We start from the raw sequence: 22,909 nt of genomic DNA, 5'->3' as shown, positions 1-22,909 counted from the left end.
CTCGATAATAAAGTAGTCGTCCCAGCTACTATCAGGGGAACTTTTATTTCGATGCTTCATGAGACTCATCCAGGACAGTTTGGGATGAAATCTCTTGGCGAATACTTGTGGTGGCCGCACATTTATCGGGAGATTTACCATCACGGGAGAATATGTAGCCAATGTCTAAAAACTGGTAAGAAAATTAAAGTTTTACTAGGCACCCAAAATATTTCGAAACTCCCGAACGCGAACGAAGAAATTAATCTTGACTTTGCTGTACCGTTGGAAGCGTTCTGGGGTAACAATAAATACATCCTTCTTTGCATTGACCGATATACAAAGTTCCCTTCGACCAAGATCGTTAACAACACTTCTACGAGAAATGTAATTTCATTTTTAAACGATTACTGTCATCTACACGGATTCCCAAGAAAAATTAGAGTCGACCATGGGTAATGCTTCTTATCACATGATTTCAAAAACTTCTGCAAAAACTTCTGGAAATTATCTACTGCACAGTCGGCAACCACAGATCCAATGGGCTAGTGGAAAGATTAGTTTACACAATTAAATCGAAACTACTGGCAATGACTTTCGAATTACCCAAGCCGTCACTAAATGAGTCGATCGAGTAAAATCATTTGGAATTTAAGAATCTCGAAGCAATCCGCGATCGGCTGTACCCCTTTTGAAAAACATTTTAATAGATTAGCGAACACTAGGTGGAAAAATTTTATGTCCGATATTGACCATTTAGATAAAGGGGAAGCTATAATGTCCAAAGATTGGGCCACTAACTGGGAACCCCACGACAGGGCAGAAGATGGATATCTGGACGAGGAAAAGGACAACACGTCAGACCCAGAAGACAACCTGTCACTATCTAGGACAATCACTCTAAATACAAACCCGGACGACATTAATCAAACTTCAGAATCTCTTGCAAAAAGAAAAGCAGTCATGGGAAGTAACTTATATAGAAAGTTGTCTAACAGGAAAAATAGGGATCCATATTTTAATCTGGTTAAGAAGGATATCATCGATTCTTCAGAACACACCATAACCCTTGACAACGGTCACGTTTTACGTAAGTCGGATCTGGCTTTAAAAGGAAAAATACTCCCTGGGCCCAAAAAGATAATAGTGAATCAGACACCCACCGGGCATAAACTTCATACCCATTCGAGTTTAGCTGGGAAAAGGAAACTTTCACCACCAAAGAAAGCTGTATCGACACCCTCTGGGCATTCGGGTCAAGGCACCTCAAGAACGCTCAACACCAGAGCAGGGATTAGTGCACCGACTGTGAGCGTGGCCACTCAAGACTCTTCAAGAATCTCTTCAGGTTCCTCTTCTTCTTTAAACCTAGATTCGTGGGACGTGATAATCGATGATTACTTCGACGATTTGACCAACAACAATATACCTCAGAGCCATCATTCGGAATCTAACCAGGGCCTAAATGTTACAGGTACCGTCGAATCTCCACACCCGAGCTCAGAAATGCCAGCGAACACCGACCTCCGGGAGATCGTTATCATCCACGACTCGACCGCAACAGAAGGATCGCAAGACAACCCAATACTGGTAGACAATACTCCGGAGCCTACGGACAGCCCGATGATAAAGCCTCGAAATTCTAGACCACGCAGAAATGTGGGCCCCCACAGTTTTACGGAAATCGCCGCTTTATAGACGTGGTTCTAGAAAAAGACGACACAGGGGTGTCACCTTCAGTATTCTCCTCTTCACCCGACACTCACAGGGCTACTTTCACGGTCACAGTACCTGTTAACCAATTTAGTTACGACCATTGGTCGATATGTTTGGAAGTTCAGTTGTTCTTTTAACGTTCTTAATTCACATACTTCCTTTTAATAGTTTTAGTCTTTTTAAGTTTATGTACAGTAATTCTACATAGAGATATAGAATTAGAATAGTTTATTAGTTTTGTTTTAGTCTCCAAGTACTCTGACTCGAATTCTGAAGTGGGCGTGAATTTCTACCAGGCTCGTAGGAAGTGCCAGGTGTGTGGAGGTCGTCTGGCCAATTCCCAGGAAGCATCCTTCTACCAAACTGTCTCCCAAGTGTTGATTGCAGGAAGAGCCCAAGCCAAACAAGAAGCTGTGCTGAATGTGAGAAATTTCACAAGCGAAAAAGGCTTTTTTGCCCAAACATCACACATTTTCAGCTGTTTATTGAATTGTTACGTACAATTTTGGCTAAATTTGCCATTGATTTAAGACTTAAGGCACAAAAAACAGATGGGTTCAAAACACTGAACTTCTTCTTGCTAAATTTCACTTCCTCGCGACAATTTTAAAAACGTTTTTTTTTTCAAATAGAACACTGAGTGTTAGACAAACCGTAAAACTGTTGAGAGTTAAACGCGTTTCGTATGTTGGAGTTTTGCATTGTGTATACACGATATTTGTTTGTTTGTCCTGCTGCAGAGTAAGCTGGGATACTGGTTCGAGGGTTCTGGACTGCAACCATCGACCGGTGGTTACACTGTAACCACCTGCACGTACTTTGATGGCAAGAAGGAGCAGAGTACTCCTAACTGCGTGGTACTTAGTTACTTACTTCATTTATTGCATATTCGTTTTTTTTTAACTATTATTACATTGACAAAGTTTAATTACATTTGATTTTTATGAAAGTATATACAAATTCTTGATAATTTTAATACAACTCGAGGTATAAGGAAAAGCTTTCGGCACAAATCATTGAAAAATTTCTTGAATTTGATTATTGACTCGAAAAGATTTAGTTCCTCTCTTTGTTTTTAGTCCAAGAAACAGTTTCTCTGCACTTTTGATCAACCGATTATAGACGAGTGCCTGGAAAAACCGGAAGTTTGCGTGTCGCCGTGGTCAGTGTCTGCAGACTCCGGCAACGCACGCGGTTGTCCCGCGTACAACACTCTCCGACCAGATTCCCAAAATGGACAAAAGATCATCTCGAAGAGAAATAGCTCTAATTTAGCTAGGGGTTGGTTTATTGATCAATTTATAGGCCGGTCAGTAGATGCTGGCGACCATTGGAACCACTCCAGAAATCCTTTCGCAGATGGCGGAGAGAAAGCAGAAATTGAGGAGCGGGTAATAGGGGGAATTGAGGTGAAAAGTGGGAACAAGTGGCCCTTCTTCGCTTCAATCGGGCGATGCGGGTCTGGCTGTGTGCCGTTTGGACCCTCGAGTAAAGTTTGTGTAGATGAGATCCGAAAAGGGACCTGTGAAGTGGGGTCATTTGATCACAAGTGCGGCGGAGTGGTGCTGGATCAATTCTGGGTTCTTACCGGTTAGTATACAAATTCAATGCTACAAGTAACTTGTTTCAGTTCTTTTTCATATGAGCACAAAATACTCACTTTTCAGTTGAAACTTGGATTATAAAGCTCGAATCTGTTTGTTGCCAGCAGCAGAAAACAGATTTTATGACAAAAAACGCAGATCAGTTTGCAATTTAGTAATTTTGGACCCTTTAGAAAAGAAAGTTAGAAATAAAACATAAAGCGTTTATTGCAATTGCTAATGAAAAAACCTAAATACATGTAATACAGAAAATTAGGAGCAGCCACGTGATTTTTTGCAGCTGGACACTGTTTCGAGAACCAGCAGTTCAACCCACAGATGTTCTACGTAGCCACTGGGTCATCCAAGAACTCCCAGTATGCCGACTTCACAGGGAAGTTGTACAAAGTGAAGAGGATCTACGTGCATCCAAAATATGTCCAGAACTCCTACGAAATGTGTGCGTCAATTTCTGTTATTTGGGTCAAAAGTGCACTCAAACCCATTCGGGTCAAATCCGTTCGCGTCAAATCTATTCGGGTCAAATCCATTCGGGTCAAATCCATTCGGGTCAAATCTATTCGGGTCAAATATATTCGGGTCAAATCCGTTCGGGTCAAAGTTGCACTCTAAGTCGTACGAATAATGAGAATTCGTTTGTTACCTGTATGATGATTCAAAATTGGGCAAAATGTGAAAAATCGCTTTTCTGCCAGGGAAGATCTTTATAAATTTTTTAATAAACTATTTAGGTTTTTCAACTCGAATAATTATTTTCTGATGCAAAACTCAAACTAGGATTAGGGTTTTTAATGATTTTGAGTCTGCGCTCATGTAATTATTGCTGTGTAAGTTTTGCAAAACGCGCAATTTTTCACTCAATTTCAGACAACGACATCGCCCTGGTGCAAATCGACTCCACCTGGGATGGACTGACGTCAGAAGCTGAGAGGCAACAGGGAATGCTCTTCTTCACAGCCGGACAGCAAAAGTCCAGGAGCATGTCTATTAGTCCAGCAGATCCGCAGCAGAGCCAGTCTTCATTTGTCAAGGTATATTTTAGATGAGTGTTCATTGCTTTTAACCTACTATTTTTTGAGTCTTTTCGGCTAAAATCTAATTTTTGCAAATCAAAATTGTTGACTGATTTTTGACGTCGATTGATATAGTAGACATGCAGTACCAATTAGTTAACTGAGGGATATGCTTCTATTCTGAGAGACAAAGTTTTTTATTGTTAGTTCCAAACTGTTGGCATTTTCGGTAATCTGGAGTACCCCTAATCCTCGATCGTGATTTCTCGGTTTATTATATTTCATTAGAGAATTTTTACGTGCTGGTATGAGAAAAAAATTGTTTTCTGGAGTCCAAATGAGCAGTTTTGTTTGTTAATCAGATTTGTTCCAATTTGTTGACCAAAAAGATATTGCTAAGTTTTTGATGTTAATTGGGATAATCAAAATTGTCCTGAATTATAATTTTAAAAAACTTAACCAAATCTCTGAAGAACTCAGATTCAATTAAAAGAGCAACCATTATGACAGAGTTTTGCTGCATGCAATTTCGGTGCTTCAGAAAACCTAAAAATTTGATTTCTTATGAGAAAAACCAGCGTATCTGTAGAAATTTTTTCCACAGTTGATTGTCCAAAAATTGTCTGAAGTAAGTCATTTTCTCTTTTAACTAATTTTATCTGCTTCAACTTTCTGCAATTCTCTATACCACTTTCATACAATTGCAAAGTTTGTAACAAATTCCATTCAAAAGCCATCTTCCAATTTTTGGGCAACTTATGCATGCAAAATTAGTGGAAAAATTTAAAAAAGTGGTAGAGCAGAAATCAATAACACAAAAAGTGCCTTTCTACTCAAGCAAAACTTGGAGCCGAACAACTTTGAAGTTTTTCGGACAAAGCTGAAGTTTCGAAGACGTCATTTATTTCACGAATATGCAATAAAAATCAGGATTTGGCTGCAAACAAAAGAAAAGTTGTCATAAAATCAAAATCTACCGTTTATGATGTTTTACAACGACAAAAAGAGTTGTTTTCAAAACGAAAAAAAAACACAAAGTTCGCTGCTTCAAAAAAACAAGCGTTACTGAAGATTAACAAATAACACAAAGTGTGGAAACTAGTTGCTAAAAAACATTAGCAACATTTAACTACAAGTTTCCGGTTTCAAGAATCACGATTTCACGAAACATTCGAAAAGCAGGGTTTTGTTAACGGAAAGTTACGTCTTTTTTCGACGTCACAACAAAAAGAAAAAGGAAGATCCTGTGCCATTCGATATTCAATTTTTGTCTGCAGCCTTGTTATATTTTCCGAGGAAATGTTTGAGAAACTTCGAAAACGAAAACATACAAAAAATTTAAAATCTGTTTTTGAATACGGTCAATTGAACCATTTGAGATCCGAGCATCGGATGACACCCAAATTGAGAGGATTGAAAATTTCATAGTCTGGTTTTGCTTTTCATACATTGGTTTTGGCGGCTGTATCGAGACTTTTCTTTCTAAAATGATTGCCGAACTTTACACCAAAAAAAGTTTTCTAAATTTTCTGCTCCCAAGAAAGACATATGTTTTTTACAAAACAATTCGAAACCTCATACGACGAAAAATTTAATGCGGGAAAACAATGTTCCTCTGCTCGAATGACCTCTATAGCCCTGACCTCAACCTTTTTGAAAGAGTTTTGTAATAAAAACCTTAAGAAAAAACTGGATCTAGATCTAACAAAGTTTCGTAAAGAAGCTACCAAAAAAAATCCCGATATTTAGCTTTGTTTGCTGGAAGATTGCCCCTAGTATGCCTTGTCGGCATTGGAATGTGATTGACAACCGTGTAAAAAGTATTATTGTTTGATCATTTAACCTCTATACTGATCGTTGACCTTTATGTTGTTAATTTATATACACCTGCCAAAAGCGCAACGGCTTTTGGTAGACTTGGAATTTGCGCACTATCCTTTATGATATGCAACAAATCAACCGAAACTAATTCAATCTTTTTAACATCTCTTACTTTAGATAGCATCACCGTCTTTTATTTAGTCTTAAATAAAAGCCTACATTTTATCGTAGGAATCTTAACCAACCATAGTCTTAATCTAGTCTTAGTTTAAGTTGCCACTCTTAATCATCTACGAGTGTTATCCTAATTTTTTAACATGGCGCAGTCTAACGAATCGAACCTACGAGGACTAGAGTTTTTTTGGAACAACTCATCAAACGAAAATCAACACGACTGGGAAAGGTGGTCGGAAAAGTTTCAATTGACAATTATTGCGAAAGATTCCGTAGACATCGAAGATGTAATTAACCCACCGATAAGAAACGAATTAACTTTCCCTACGGCAGAACCACAGGACCCGTCCGATGATCAAGCCCGTCGGGCCGAAAAAGAAGAACACCACAGAATAGCAGTACAAAATTATAACGAAGAAGTGAGAAGGAGAAGGGCGGAAGATAACGCAAAATTTAACGGACTCCAAATCGGAGATATTGACAAGAAGCTAAAATCACAGTTATACCTAGCACTCGGAAAAGAAGGACAGAAATGCTTCTCTCATAAAAACCCTGGTAAAAGAATTCTGGATATCAATTTCGCAGAATTTTGGGAACTACTAAAAACTACCTTCACGATCACTACAAACTTAACATACGAAAGATTTAAATTTTTTGGCCGAAGACAGAAAGAACATGAGTCCTTAGAAAAATTCCACGAAATAAATTCTGAACTAGCAAAAAATTGTAAACTGGGGGAACTCGAGTCAGAATTAGTAAGAGACATTTTCATCACAAACATGAGAAATGTCGAGATCCAAAAGAAACTATGCATAGAATACTTGACCCCAGAAAACGTACTATCTTACGTATTAGTTCACGAAAAAGGTACTAAAGTCCATCAACAGTACTTAAAATTCCCAACTTATAACGCAGTACCAAGACCACAATATGTAAAGAATGAACAAACCCTAAACATCGTTGAAAATAACAAATGCCGCAACTGTGGTCAGCAATTCAAAAAAGGACATTTAACCACATGCCCTGCCAGAGATAGAAACTGCAATACGTGCGGACGCAAAGGACATTTTGCTAAACATTGCAGGAGTTCAGCAAGAACACAAACGAACATCGTCGAACAGAATCGAGTACCTCAAGAAAACGAAAATACCCGGGCCAACCCGCAGGAAAATCCCGATGTTGAGGTCAACTGAGACGATTTCTTAGTTCTAGCTGTAGACACAGATAGCCAAATAAATGCTGTAGAAGACAAAATAGAGCGCGGAGTGAGAACAGTATTCAACCACGAAGGACTAGAACTGAAAAAGACACTAAAGGTATCTCTGGGAAATTTCAACCCTTACTATACTGAAATTCAAATCGACTCAGCAAGTCCAGTTTCTTTCATGAAAAAAGATCTACTACACGAATTGAAGATACGAGATAGATTTTTAAAACTAGAATCTGTGGACGAAATAACAAAGAAAGCATACCAGGGCTTCGGGAGTACAATCAACATTATTGGAAGAGTTCGAGTGAGAATCCGATCGAAGGGATGGGAGGCTAATGACCAAAAACTTTTCATCACCGAAGGGGCTGAAAAAAATCTACTGGGAAACGAAATCTTACCGAATCTGGGAATCGTAGTATTTCAGAAACAACCCCCACCCAATGGGCCAAAGTCATGGAAAGACCAGAAAGCATCACCCATTGGGACAAACGTCAACCAAATAAAATTCGCATCGGATAACAAACAGGATCAAAGCCAAGAGACACCATCTCAAAGTGAGTTTAAAATATACATATCAAAACACTTTTCAGATCTCATAAAAAGAACGGGTAGATCAAAAAACTACGTAGTTAATACTTATTTTAACGAACCGTTAAAACCGATACAGGTGAAAGGGAAACGTATCCCGATCCATCTTCTCCCTAAAGTCAAAGTATGTATTGACCAATTACTAAGAGACGGACACATCGAAAAATTATTTAGATGCTCTGAAGATTGTTTTATCTCCCCCATCGTGATTACAGCAAAAAGGGACGGATCAATCAAACTAGCATTGAACTCAAAACTATTAAATAAACAGATATTTCGTAATGGATATCAAATGCCGAACCCATTCGAACTAATTGACAACGTAGCAGTTACGATTAGCGGCCACGATGAAAGAAACATCTGGTTTTCATCGATTGATCTAAAATACGCCTACAGTCAAATACCGCTTTCTAAAAAGGAAAGTAATCAGTGTAATTTTAACATTGTGGGGGGGGGGGGGGAGAAGTAACGGGGTCCTACCGTTTTAAAACCGGATTTTACGGACTAGGCGATATGCCTAATGAATTTCAACGCATAATGGACCGTTTGACGGAAAAATTACCAAATACCCATTGTTACCTCGACGACATCCTAATCGCCACCGTGGGTAGCGAGGAGGAACATAAAAAGCTAGTCATTAACGTGTTAAAATCACTAGATGACGAGGGACTAGCCATAAAATGGGAAAAATGCACATTCTTAACTCACAACATAGAATGGTTGGGATTTAAAATCGACGCAAAAGGGACGACACCACTAATACATAAATCTGACGCAATCAGAAACCTGAAGGAACCAAACTGTATCAAAGATATCAGATCATTAATGGGATCGATTAATCAATTTAATAAGTTCATACCAAACTTAGCGTCCCTATCAACACCGTTTAGAGAACTTATGCAAAAAAATAAACCATTTAAGTGGTCTACAGTACACACGGAAGCGTTTGAAAAAATCAAGAAAGAAATTTGTAATACGGTGACGAACCATCATTTCGATGTAAAACTGGACACTCGAGTGAAATGCGATGCCTCACATTTAGGATTGGGCGCGTCCATCGAACAGGACCATCGGGGGAATTGGAAGATCGTAGCGTTCGCTAGCAGATTTTTGAATATTGCCGAATTAAAATACAGCACTAATGAACTCGAACTACTGGGATTAGTGTGGGCACTAGACCATTTCAAAAATTACCTACTGGGCAAACAATTCTCAATTTTAACAGACCACAAAGCCTTAATAGGAGCACTGAAAGACGATAAATATACTAAAACGGCCCAATCACGTCTCACCCGTTGGGCGGACAAACTACTACCGTTCGACTTTACCGTCGAATATTTACCCGGTAAAGATATGGGATTTGTTGATTATATATCCCGACACCCATCGGGTGAACCCGTACCAGTTTCTCTGGATGACGAAAAATTTGTTATCGCTTCAGTAAATCAGATTAGTACGCTCCTAGGTTTTGATCACCTAATGCCGAGAAATTCGTGGTCGCAAATAAGAAATAAATTCTCTCAACATTTCTTAGCACATGACGTCACTTCCTGCAACACGATTGGCCAGTCAACAGATCATATGACCAGTCAAGAAATAGAACGTGAGAAATGAATTGCTAATGCCGCTGAAACGTTCCAAGTGATAGCTAACTATTCCAACATTTCAGTGTGCCAAAATTCTCACTCGCGTACAGAACAGTGTGACTCATCTTGCAAATTAAACGACTTTTTTACGAATTTTAACATCCTGAAAGAAATGGCAGAACAAATTGAATTTAACCAACAGAAAGAACTTATTGCTAATGAAAACATGGACTCTTTAACACCAAGCACCAGTAACCCGTCGGATAATCCCGTGAAAAGATCACCTAGTAAAAAGAAAACAGTCAGTATATTCCCTTTTTCTTGACCAGAAATATTCGATTCAAAATTTATGTCGCTCTTATCAAAACAAGATCTAGTTCTTAAAAAGATAATTAAAGCAATTGAGGAAGACCGCAAACAAGATATTCTACAACTGGGAAACTACTATAAATCGTACTTAAATAATTTGCATGTCAGCGGAGGATGTCTTTATCTGGACAATCGGTTAGTTATCCCAGCATGCCTAAGATCGAAAATGCTCAACCGACTACACGAAGCTCACCCTGGCCAGTTCGCAATGAAAAGTCTGGCAACTCAATACATCTGGTGGCCGAAAATTTACCGCGAAATTCAAGTCCACGGCGAAAACTGTATTGAGTGCGTGAAAGCAGGTAAAAACTTGAAACCTCTTATAAAACACAATACCCTAGGGAAACTCCCAACGGTCGAAGAGCCAAACCAAGAAATGGAATTAGACTTCGCCGATCCGTTACCTTTAGTATGGGGAACAAAAAAATACATATTAGTGTGCGTGGACAGATTTTCAAAATTCCCATCAGCTCAAATAACATCCAGCACATCGGCAAAATCTATCATAAACTTCCTTAGTAAAAACATTGCTTTACACGGGATACCTAGAAGCATTAGAACAGATCATGGATCTGGTTTTATCTCCAAGGAAGTCAGAGAATTCTGCCACGATCACAATATAAAAGTGATATTTAGCCCAGTGGGTGATCATAGAGCTACCGGACTAGTGGAACGTCTAATCAGAACCATTAAGGAAAGACTCTTGGTTATGGCACAAGAACGTCCAAAACCTTCGCTAGAATCTGCACTTTTGAAAATAATAAAATGTTTAAGAACAGTAACTCAACAGTCGCTTAACTGCTCTCCCTTCGAAGCACATTTTGGTAGATCCCCAAACACCATCTGGCATAATTTGGTCAAATCACCCTCTTCGAATAACCTTGATTGGAATAAAACTTTGTTATGCATAGATAAGGGCAAAAAATTAATGAGCCGAGAGCGAAGATACGACTGGGACGCCCCCGATGATATAGAAGATGGAGATGTTGACGAAAACTCATCGCCCTCGGAGGATAACTCAAATGCAGTGAGATACGTACCAACCAGTGCTGGATCCCCAGTAAAAGTGCTTTCTCGGGCAGAAAAGAGAGATGCCTTGGGCATAAAGGACTCAATACTGAATAACCCGCCGGGTAAGACCATTATTTATCGAAAAGTCCAAGATAGAACGAAAAGTGAACCATTCTATAGAGTACTCAAGGATGAAATTGTAAGGGAGTCAGACCACACAGTTACCTTAAAAAATGGTAAAATAATACGTAAATCTGATTTAGCCATTAAAAGACAATGCACCCAGAAGAAACCCAGCCCGAGAAAACGAGATCAACTAGTTAGATTCTATGCGACTAAAGGACTGAGGAAAACTACAAAACCGCCGAGAAATGTCGGATTTAAAAGCTCAAGAACGACGCAAAAGAAAAGAAACCTCCATTGGAAATTCAAAGAGCTTGATATTGCGAGGCGAAACGCGGCCATGAACAGCTCTAGAGAAACTCTTCTCAGAGAGGAAGAAGAACAGAGGAAGAGATTGAGAATCCCAATAGGCCTTGAAAGTGACCAAGAATCAAGCCCGTCGGGTAAATCCGACCTTCGAAAAAGTTGCGTAAATGAACCTGGATTGATGATCGAACCACATGAAGAGATTTCAGACGATAATGCTAGCGACCTAATTTCGCTAAAAGACCTCAAGGATAAAACATTACTCGAAGCTACAAAATCGGATGAACACCTAATCTCCGACCGAACAGATCGTAAGCCAGAAAAACCGGACCATGTTGAACAGAAGGTCGAGTCGGATAAGATTCCCCTGATCGACTTGGATTCTGGTGATAATGAAAGGGACCTACAGTTGGTTCTCTTGGACACTATGGAGGAGGCCAATCAACCGAATCAAGAAAAGCCGCTTCTTCCGGAGAACCCTGGACGGGAATTTACCGAGATTAGTGTAGAACCAATCGCCATGGCGGAGGTGGAATCTAAGCAACTACACTCTGACCTTGCCACTAAAAAACCGAAACTGTCCGGTACCGCGAAGAGGAAAGTGTCATCTCCAACGAAATCACCACCTTCAAAGAAATTGTCAGAAATCTTTACACGACAGAACACTAGACCTATGCGAACTAGACAGCCTCCCAAGATGCTAGGCGAAAGAGTGTTTACCAGTGTAGTCGATTTAACAAATGAAGATCAGGACGGCCCATTATTTAATTCACCTAGTCCTGCCCCAGCTTACACAACGATAGAAGCAACTACCGTAGAAATGGAAAGCCACCAAGTCGACTTAGTAGACCTGACAACCTTAACACCACCCTCATCTTCGCGTCCCACGATAATTCACTTGCGGGAAGAAAGCTCTGCCTACCCAAGTGATCCAAAGCCCTCGGTAGCAGATAACCAACATACTCCTCGTAAGAAGGTCAAATTTAGTCCTGAGGTCCGTACCACTCAATTTGACCCATCGGGCCTACCCTCCGAAACCTCATCTTCAACATCTGCTCACATTGTACCTGACCCCGACTGGCTGAACACTTCCTCTATCATTTCGGCGATAGAACTCCTAGGACGGCCAATGACGCTGGAGGAGTTAAGGAGATGGACAATTAACAAAGCGGCAAATCGGGAAACGAATGAGAAGTAGGAGTTTCAGTCTAGATGCTATCATAAACTTTCATAAACTCTTAAAAACTCTTAGTACTCTAGTATCCTGTTTATTGTTGAATGTTACTTAACATTCCATCGCCTTTAGAGTCTTATAAACTTCCAGTGCTCGCATAATACGCCAAAAACTTAGATTACTTTGATAACACTTAAAGCTTTATTTGAGCCCCATAACCTCGCTTGAATGTCGTTAAAGTTCTCTTTGACCCATTGGGTGCTACCACTGGATAACCATTAGATCTATCCATCTTAGTACTGCCTCTTATTTTGGCCTGCCTTCGGGGATATTTCCCTGCCCACCTTACTGCCTCACTCACCCCAGTGCTATTCCAGTTCCTTGCTCGTCCACAGTAACTGGCCTATATTTAATGTTACCTGACGAAATCATGCTATTTGATCTAAGGTGCTTTGTTTTTGTTCTTTTGTGTTATTACTTGAAGAATACGTCTTCCGGCCCATCGGGCCTGTTCGCACGGTCCTTCCCGAACCGTACACCCGTTCCTTCGACCTAGTAACCGTGTATTAAATTTTTGTTAGTATGAAATACGCTCTTTTGGCCCTCGGTGCTTTACCAAGATTATGTCTCTAGCAATTCAGATCCACTTTTGGGGGTCTTGGAAATTGAGCCCACTTGTTCATTCACCCGAGCGCTTAATTACTTTCTTTTTTCTTCTTGCGAGGCGAAAGTAATAGCTTTTAGATAAATTTTCGCGGGGAATGTAAAAAGTATTATTGTTTGATCATTTAACCTCTATACTGATCGTTGACATTTACGTTGTTAATTTATATACACCTGCCAAAAGCGCAACGGCTTTTGGTAGACTTGGAATTTGCGCACTATCCTTTATGATATGCAACTAATCAACCGAAACTAATTCAATCTTTTTAACATCTCTTACTTTAGATAGCATCACCGTCTTTTATTTAGTCTTAAATAAAAGCCTACATTTTATCGTAGGAATCTTAACCAACCATAGTCTTAATCTAGTCTTAGTTTAAGTTGCCACTCTTAATCATCTACGAGTGTTATCCTAATTTTTTAACAAACCGTGTTTACTGGGTTTGAGCTTAGACTCTGGTTTAATAATTTTCGACGTTTAGTTTGTTTCAGTGGTAATTTCTGTTGATGTCTTGACTGTAGTGTAGCTCTTCTAAGATAATTCTATCAGTTCAACTATTTACATCACTTTATCGTTTTTGCATGCAAAAATTGTCTGAAATAGCTAATTTGCTCTTTTGAATTTTTTTCCGTTCCAACTTTTTTATAATTTTCTTTAGAAGCAATGATTTTTTTTCGGATAGGATGGCCACTTCGCCACTCTGGTCGGCTTTGGCATGACTCACTCGGCGGCTGGGGTTTCCAGTCCAGTTCTCAATGAGGTGGCTCTCCAGCTGCACGACTGTGCCCAGTATAATCTGCTCTACAAACCAGGTCTGGAGATTTGTGCGGGGGACTCCAGTTCCAACATCTGTGGCGGCGACTCAGGTATAAAATTCTCAAACATCCAAAAAATATTTGATATTGATTTTATTTGTTTGCTTTTTTGTTATTTTGCAACCGCTTATATCTCGAATTAGTTTGGATCGGCAGGGGGTCGAATCCTTGAAGGAAGGCGTCCGCCAACGCCTTCCTTCAAGGATTCGACCCCTGCCGATCCAAACTAATTCGAGAAATCCATTTTTGTCTGACGGACCCTAAAATTTTTCTAAAAGTGCCTTCGGCGTCAATATATACTCAATTTAAGGGGGGAGCGCGCGCCGAAAAAATGCGATTTTTTTGGAAGAACTTTCCAAAAAAGCCTAAAAACCGCCTTTTGGCATGTTTTTTCAAAATTTTGTCTGCGGCGCCAAAATTTTTGGCCAAAACAGGGACTTTTTGGCGAAAGGGTGCTTTGAGCTCGGGAAATCAATTTCGTCGACCTAAAAAAAAGGTCGACAAAGTTTCGAAAATTTTTTGAAAATCCGCCGCCCCCCCCCCCCCTCGAGAAAATCCTAGATCCGCCCCTGATTCTGCTGCTGTCTGCTGTTTATTCTCATACTTCGGCGGTTTATTCTCAGTCGACGTATGTTCCCGAGTCGAGACTTTACGCCCAGTTTGTAGCAAGATTACAACTATTTGAGAGATATTTAAAGCAGATAACGCACCTAATTTTGCCTCCGAATAAGCTGTTTAAATGCTTTCTATTTTTTTAAATATTGGGCAATTTTTGAGACAGAAAAAAACAATGTGCATTTTTAATAATGAGTGGTTTTCGTACTTATTCATTTCGTTTTTCTCATCAAGGTGGTCCCCTGCTGTGTGACAACGTGGACGGGTCCTTCAACGTGTGTGGGGTTGTAAGCAGGGCCATGGGGGGACACAACAGCTGTACATCTTCCCCCGCAGTATTCACCAATGTGTCACACTACTCAGAATGGATAGAGACAACTATGACTGAATATTCTTAGATGGATCGATTATAAATGCATATGGTCACATTTAAAGGAATTGCTGGTTAAAATGTACTTGGCAGAGAAGGTTCCGACCAGAGTAATATATCTATATTATATAGAGAGAAAACGCCTGTTATCTTTGCGCAATGAAAAAAAAGCATCGACAGAATTATTATTTTTTGAAAAATAAATCTATTTTTTTCTTTTTTTAGGTTCTTTTTTTTGAGTTATTGGATTTGTGATACCAACGAAGCGCTAAAATTTTTCTCGGATAAAAACGAGAAACGAAAAGTTTTGACAGTTTTTTTTCACTGCTTTTTGCTCGCTCGACTTTAATCGCTACCAATTAAACAAACACAACATTTCGAACTTTCAAACTAGTTTTTCTCGACACTGAGAAAACTTTTTGGAAACTTTTTAGATCAATCAAATGACGACTGAAAGGGTTTTTCCTTGATCCATCACTCAAACCCGAATGACTTTCGTTTGTGGCAACTGTCTTCGTGGTCGGAGCCTTCTGGTGGTATTAGTATTTGCCCACTGTTTCGTTCGCTTTAAATATTTCGTGTGCATACTTTAATTCAATGTATTTCAACTATTTAACGATTTATAGAGCTCTATATGAAAGCCGTATTAAGAAATGTTTGATATTATTTGTTATTGTTCCGACTTTCATAACGAAAGAAACTGAATATTTGAGCTCGGGGTGATTTTTTTTTTCTTCAGACAAATTTCGACTTTTTAACTAAGCGGAATTTGATGAAATTTTTGTTATATCAGCCGAAAGATATTGTTGTCTTGAGCGCAAGTTTGAAAAGATGTATTACCTGCGATCATTTTCCAAAAGTTATGTGGGTTTAATTATTGCCATTATGGCCAATTTGGGACATTTAACGCGCAAGCGGAGATTTAATCCCTCGTAGAAATCGTTCCAAAATGGTTAAAACAGGCTAATTGTCACAATTTCTACGTTGCTAGGAGCATCTATCACTCTGTACTTTACATGGCGTGTGGGGTGATGCTTCGAAAAAAATTTTGTGTGTTTTCTTTTTTTTCCGACAAATTAATCATTTTTCTTAAAACGATTACTGCTTCATAGACCTCATAAGACAGTCGGAACATTGAGGGCTTCAACCTGATACGAACAGTCTTGTTTCTTTTACACTGACAGGAGTTGGTGATAACGCTGAAGTTTGATCGCGGGGGGTTGTAATGAATTAAAAAGCATCCAATGTCAGCTGAAACTGCTGCTCTTCAAATACCAAGCAATCATAATCTCAATTCATAAGTTTTGCGCAAAGCTTGCAAGCAAATTATTTCCATTAAGAACTGCTCCTATCAGGGCGAAGCTCTGAACGTTCCGATTGCCTTTTAAGGTCTATGGGGCAGTCAGTAATAACATGAAAAAATTAAATGTAATAAAAGTTAAATGAGTTTTGTTTCGTCAATTTGAGATTTTTCGTGAAAATCATCATTCCACACGCCATATAAAGTACAAGCAATTTTTAAGTTTAGTACCAAAACAACTATGGCAAATAAACTTTCTTCAATCAATTTGGAAAAATTTCTAAGACGGATTAAACATCCGCTCACGTGTTTATAGCGCGAAATAAATCTCAGATTAATTGTCCCAAATTGGCCAGAATGGCAATCTTTAAACCCCCCTAATTTTCCAAAAAATGGTTACAGGTGAAATAAATTTAAATTTAATCTCAGGACAAAAATACTTCTTGAATTTTATAATGAAATTTTGTTTAAAAATGGCTAGTTGAAACGTAGAAATTTGTCTGAAAAAAAAACCACCACGAGCGCAATTATTCCGTTGCTTTGGTTGCGAAAGTTGGAACAATAAACTAAGTTCTCTATTTGTGCCATTCTTGGGAAGCAAATGAAAAAGGTTTTCTGTAAATAATAAAAATGAGGGAGGTCAAAACTAAAAATGAACGATCATTTATATTCTGAAAATTTATTACTATGATATCCTGTTTCAAGTCTTTTATCTATATTTTTAGTCAACTATTCATATTTTTTTGCCTATTTAAATCATATAAAACAACTGCTCGTATCAAGACAAAGCGCTGAAAACTCTGACTGCCCATTAGGTGGCCTCAAATTGTTTTTGGTTATTGAATTATTGACAAAGTACAATTTTTGGGCTGAAACGATCAAGTTTGAAGTGTTAAAATTTGAAAAGTGTGTGGAATTAATTAGACCAATTAGCTTGCTTCAATTTAATTTGGATCGTTTATGAGTACAGATAATTGTCCACGCTTTAATTTTTGGCGTATTGAAACTATCAAAGTATCATTCGAGCAACAAGCCATCCGCATTTTAATCTAGTGCAAGCATATTCTCCCGGCAATCGCACAAAAAAATTAGCATTTCTAAAACCATCAAAAGGTTTTCAAAAAACATTCCAGTTGTTCTATGCATCTCTGTTCGATGTTTTTCTATGTTTCAACTCTGAGCATCATGCTCATCATTTTGGTTTGAAACTTTTTGATAACACTGTCGTTTTTGTCGCTTTTTGTTTCAAAAACGGAAAATTTATGCTCGGTGTGGTGTTTTTTATTCCGCCAATTGTCGGCGATCGAGAAAATTGTCTTCACAAATTTTTTAAAATCCTATTTAAGATATGCTGTTAATTAAAAAAATCGATTATAATCTATTGAAAATGAATTTAAGTTTTAAAAGTGGCACCTGTAATCGATTATATTGTTCAATATTTTTGTCAATAAAAATCCATTATATGCGATTGTCATCCATTAAGCTCCGTTGCGGGCCCCCTTAATCAATTTACAGAGAATTTTTTACAAGATCCTAGATTCATCGCAACCGCTGAACATTTCTTTGAAACACATTTGCAGGATTTCAGTTACACTGTATTAAAAAAATTGTTAGTTGGAATCCTCAAACAAGGGTTGGCTCCTTGTTCTCAATTCAATTGTTCTCAATTCGAGTTTTTGATGAAGATTAAAGTTTTTGATGAAGATGAAGATTAAAATTCTAAGAACTAATTTCATCTGAGTGAAACTGAGTTTTCAAGGCTTAAATGAAACATAAATAAGCTAATGTAAGCCCGCTCACTCGCTCGAAATTAGACGAAAGATCAAAAATTTTAAACCGGTTTTTCTCGACAATATTAAAAATTTTTAAAAACTTTTTAAAGGTCGTTCGAATCACAACTGAAAGGGATTTAGCATGATCTATCATTGATCATTTATGGTAGCTGATTGTGCGTCGAAAACAAAAACTAAAACACATGCGAATACACAGCTCCTTCCCATTTTCAATGATCGGAACAAAAAACATCGTTATGTGGGAAAAATTAGCAATACAGCGATCAATCATTAGGATGAGACGGTAGTCAAAAAAGACGAAACTATGAAAAGAATTTGGTTGTAACCAGAAGCAATTGTGTATAAAACTATCACCAACTGTGCTAAAATTGTTAAAACTTGAGAAAAACTAACAACTGTTGGGACAAGATTAGCCGGTTGCTGTGCAAATAGTGCAGATAATTTTAAAAAGGATAATTCAAGAAAACATATATTTGAAAAAGAAGGTTTCGAAAAACAAAACGATCAAAATTTTTCGAATTTTGAAAAAAAATTGGGAAGTGTCTGAGTCATTGTTATTAGTGATAGTGAGAACAGTTAAAGAAAAACGAAATATCGATAGCTATAAAGCTGCTGAGTCTGTAGCCAAGTTGAGTTTGATTGTCAGCCAGTTTTGTCTAAATTAGTCCATTTTCGTTTAATTTAGCCTGAATTTTTTTTTTGCGAAGCTGAGGCAGATTTATTATGTTTTTTTTTAAGAATCCAGGTCACGATCAGTAGGAATTTAGTATGATGCCACATTTGACTTCCTTGTGGCTTTTCCTGAGTTAATCAAATTTGGTTGGAAACAAATTTAAAAAATTTTGACTCCACAAGATTGGTTGAAACAACAAAATAATCAGGAATAGAAATAAAATCATCAGGAGCTGGTATATAACCATCAATCCGCGCAACATAAATTATGGATACAAAAATTGCGTTTCGAGATATTTGCTTGTGGATTATACAAAAATTTTGGAGATGGATTTGGTGGCGTTTTTTAAAAATGATTTATAGAACTATAATCCAACTATTATAAAATGTTTTTGAAATGCATTGCCTCATTTCAAAATTTTAGCAAGCTCGAACTAAGTTAATTATAGTCAGTAAATATTCTCATAATTGTAGTTTTAATTTAAGTTCGTTTTTCTTGTTCAGGTCTAATTTGCTGGGCGTCTAATTTTTAGACCGCATAACCCATCTACAAACCTACCAATGAATCTAAAAGTTCATACCTCATAACGCAACAGAAGTTGTAAGTGTATTTCGCAACTTGTAAAAGGATGGTGCAAACATCCGATATGTCAAACATCCAAACTGATGTAATAGTTTTGTAATAATATGACGTAAGAATCTCAAAAGCAAGAGAGAGACCATTTTGCCTTTAACAAATCAGCAAACAAATGAGTTAAAATAATTCTTTTTACTTTCCACGTTGCCTCTCCAAATTTAAGTATGTTGCTTTTTTTTAACTAAACGTCAAACATCTCTTTTGTACCTGGGATAACAGTTATAAGAAAACCAAGAGTTTTTAATATTAGCAAAGAGTTTTTAATATTAGTTACAAGACTCATTTTAGTCTGGTGTTATTGACAAAAAACTCATATTGGTTCAGTGAAAAAAAAACGTATATTGGTTCAGTGTTGGCCAAATTTTCTGTGGTTTGTAATTGAAAATCGGCCAAAACAGCATCTTTTAAGCGAACAGTAGAAATCGGATGTTTGCCCTACTTTTTAAACAATATTGGATGTTTGCCCTAGTTAAGCTGGTTTTCGAATGTTTGCAGCACTTTTTGGTTTTTCGGATATTTGACACATCGGATGTTTGCACGGTACCCTAAAATGATATTACAACTCTTTAAGGAAATCTTCATGCAGACTCATTCAGCAATGTGTAAAAATTCAACAGGTAACTACAGCTAACTCGAATGTAATCCGAATGAGTTATTTGCTCGAAATTACGTCTGAGAATCCCATGATGTGAAGAGCTTCTTAGTGTATTGCTGGTTTCTTATGGTTCAAAAAATAACAATCGGACCATTGGAACAATTTGACAATTGAAACTTTGGACAATTACTTAAATGTGAAAAACTTACTGGTTAAGTTTGATTCAAAGCTAAAAACTAATGTTGCGGAAAGGTTTTTTCTTGCATCGGTAATTAAAGCTTCTTTTTATTTTTTTTAAAAAGATTTTTTGCCAAAAAATATCTTGGAAGGTCATGCTTTGCGTCATGCTTAGCCAAATTTTCTCTGTTTGCGCAATAGATACCTGTACAAAAATTTGTAATTTGATTAAAAACACGTCATCAATTAGTACTATAGGTAGAGGACCCTTTATACGAATGTCCCACCCACCTAAATTTGCCCATGTTTACAATTAAAAATCATAGTTAAAACTGGAAACTATATAAATATCGTTCAAAGAAATATGATTTTTTTTTAATTGAAAGTGTTTGTACTCCATTTTTTAACAGTTGCAATTTTAATGACTTACTTCAAATTATAAAAACGCTCAAATTAAAAACGACAAGAATGCAATTTCACATAATTTATACTAATCTATCGGAAAAGTTTCACCATCTTTTTTTTTGTCTGAATTAATTCTTGTCATAAGTGTGATGACCGTCTTCATATCTGTTACCAACAACACTCTCGGGTGGAATCACATCGCCTAACTCTTTAATCTCATCCTGACTTAGTTCGCATTTCAGTGACTCCATATTTTTCTCCAGATTTTCCAGCTTCGAAGTTCCTGGAATTGGAACAATATCATCACCCTGAGTCAGCACCCAAGCCAAAGCTAGCTTTGAAGCAGTGCAACCGTCCCCTTTTCTAGCGGCCAATTCTTCAATTTTTTCGACCAATTTAGCATTCTGCTCAATGGCATCTGGACTAAACCGAGGATTATCCAAACGCCAATCACCCTCTTGTAAGTCATCCCTCTTTTTGAAGTTACCCGCCAGGAAACCGCGTCCCAAAGGCGAATAGGCGACAATACCGATTCCCAACTCACGACATGTCGGAATAATGTCCTTTTCGACGTCACGTGACCACAGCGAATACTCGATTTGGACTGCTGTGATTGGCTGAGCTGCATGTGCTTTTCGGATTGTCGTGGCCGACGCCTCACTTAAGCCGACTCCTTTGATCACGCCTTCCTTGATCAACTCTTTCATACCTTCCATACTTTCTTCAATCGGCGTTTTTACATCAATTCTGTGCAAATATAGAATATCAATGTAGGTTCCCAACCTTTCAGCTGATTTCCGACCTTCCTCGATAATAAAATTTTTCTCGCCGCAAATTCGACTATCTTCCTTTTTTAAAAGGACTCCAGTTTTTGTAGCGATGCAAAATTCTTTCCGTTCTTCAGGTTTCAGCTCTTTGAGAAATTTTCCAAGTAGCTCCTCGTTTTTGCCCATCCCGTAAACGAAAGCCGAATCAAAATGAGTAACGCCGAGTTCTCTCGCTTTTTGGAGGATTTTCAAAGCGTCTTCCTCGCTGAAATCTTGTTTGTCCAACTTGTAGAAAGTCGGAGTCAACGACATACATCCGAACCCAAGTTTTGAGCAGGTCATATTGCCTAGTTTTGCTTTCTGCATTTTCGTTTGTTTTAGTAGTTCCGATTATTAAGCCTATAGTCAAACGGATTTATTGTAATGAAGTTATGACAAAAAATTGAACTGCTACACTGAAGATTTAGCAAAGGTAAACAACAAAATAACCCTGGCAAGCAAATTTGCTCAATCTCAATTTGAAGAGAACCTGGTCCGCTTGAAGAAAGTTGAATTGAATAGAAACCTTGTTTTTAAAGATAAAACGTATTGGATTATGAAATGTCAACCAGGATATTACAATTTACTTTAATATTTCCCGGTAAATTTTACAAATCATAGAGAAAACCTTCACACTGACTGTTTGTTTCTTGTTTCTACTGACCAAACAAACTGATAAAAAAACTCGTACCTAACAAAAACTTGGAAACCTGATCTGAGCATCTTAAAATCTTGCCTATTTCAGATCCTGCCAGACATGTTGTATTTTTCGTTTGGACATGGAATGTCTGAATCAGGACGGAGGCACGTATAGATTGTGCCTCAAGTGCAGATCTGATTAAGGCCTGATTCAGACCTGGAACAAGAATTTTTCAGGTCTGCTCAGATCTGGTTCAGATCTGACCCATGTCTGTTCTAGGACTGAATCAGGCCTTGAGCAGGTCTGCAGTCGTGACGAAATCCATACCTGCCTCAGCCTTGATTCAGACATGGCCATGTCCAAACGAAACATGCACCATGTCTGGACAGAATCTAAAATTCTAGATTGAATGTCGCTTGTCATCCCTCCACCACTTTTGATTTGTAGAAGTGAAGAAGCGGGCCTGCATTCTTCCAATATGACTTTTCCCATTATAGCTCACGAGTACGTTGTATGACCTGGGCGGGCCTAGGGAAAACATTCGATGTCAAACATCTACTATACCAAACATCCGTAGTCAATTATCCAGTTCCAATTTAGCCGACTCTCGGTTTAAGGTCGTCAATGGGTATATTCTCGCGGCGATAACTCGCTCTAATTTTCCCACACCCTGTTGGTGCGACCGCGACGATCAGACTTCATTCGACCACAGTAGCAAATTTTAAGCAAACCGTAGAAATCTGATC

The 22,909-nt window shown here is 38.1% G+C and overlaps 2 protein-coding genes across 2 annotated transcripts in view; one reads left to right on the top strand and one right to left on the bottom strand.

Annotated features, from left to right (window-relative positions):
• Positions 1 to 15,312, top strand: part of LOC134851794 (serine protease 41-like) — a 328,908-nt gene extending 313,596 nt beyond the window's left edge. The window contains exons 2-3 of the mRNA XM_063868025.1: positions 14,018 to 14,204; positions 15,003 to 15,312. Coding sequence (XP_063724095.1) covers positions 14,054 to 14,204; positions 15,003 to 15,166 — 315 coding nt within the window. The 5' untranslated portion in view covers positions 14,018 to 14,053 and the 3' untranslated portion in view covers positions 15,167 to 15,312. The remainder of the gene's footprint in view (positions 1 to 14,017; positions 14,205 to 15,002) is intronic.
• Positions 15,313 to 20,828: 5,516 nt separating this feature from the next.
• LOC134851776 (uncharacterized) lies at positions 20,829 to 21,444 on the bottom strand. The gene has a single exon (XM_063868005.1). It carries the CDS (start codon positions 21,431 to 21,433, stop codon positions 20,846 to 20,848), a length of 588 nt encoding a protein of 195 aa, XP_063724075.1. The 5' UTR covers positions 21,434 to 21,444; the 3' UTR covers positions 20,829 to 20,845.
• Positions 21,445 to 22,909: the final 1,465 nt, after the last annotated feature.

This window comes from Symsagittifera roscoffensis, chromosome 7 (genome assembly GCF_963678635.1).
Source record: "Symsagittifera roscoffensis chromosome 7, txSymRosc1.1, whole genome shotgun sequence".
NCBI lineage: Eukaryota > Metazoa > Xenacoelomorpha > Acoela > Convolutidae > Symsagittifera > Symsagittifera roscoffensis.
The sequence above is the reverse complement of the archived record's forward strand: the minus strand, read 5'-3'. Positions and strand labels throughout refer to the sequence as shown.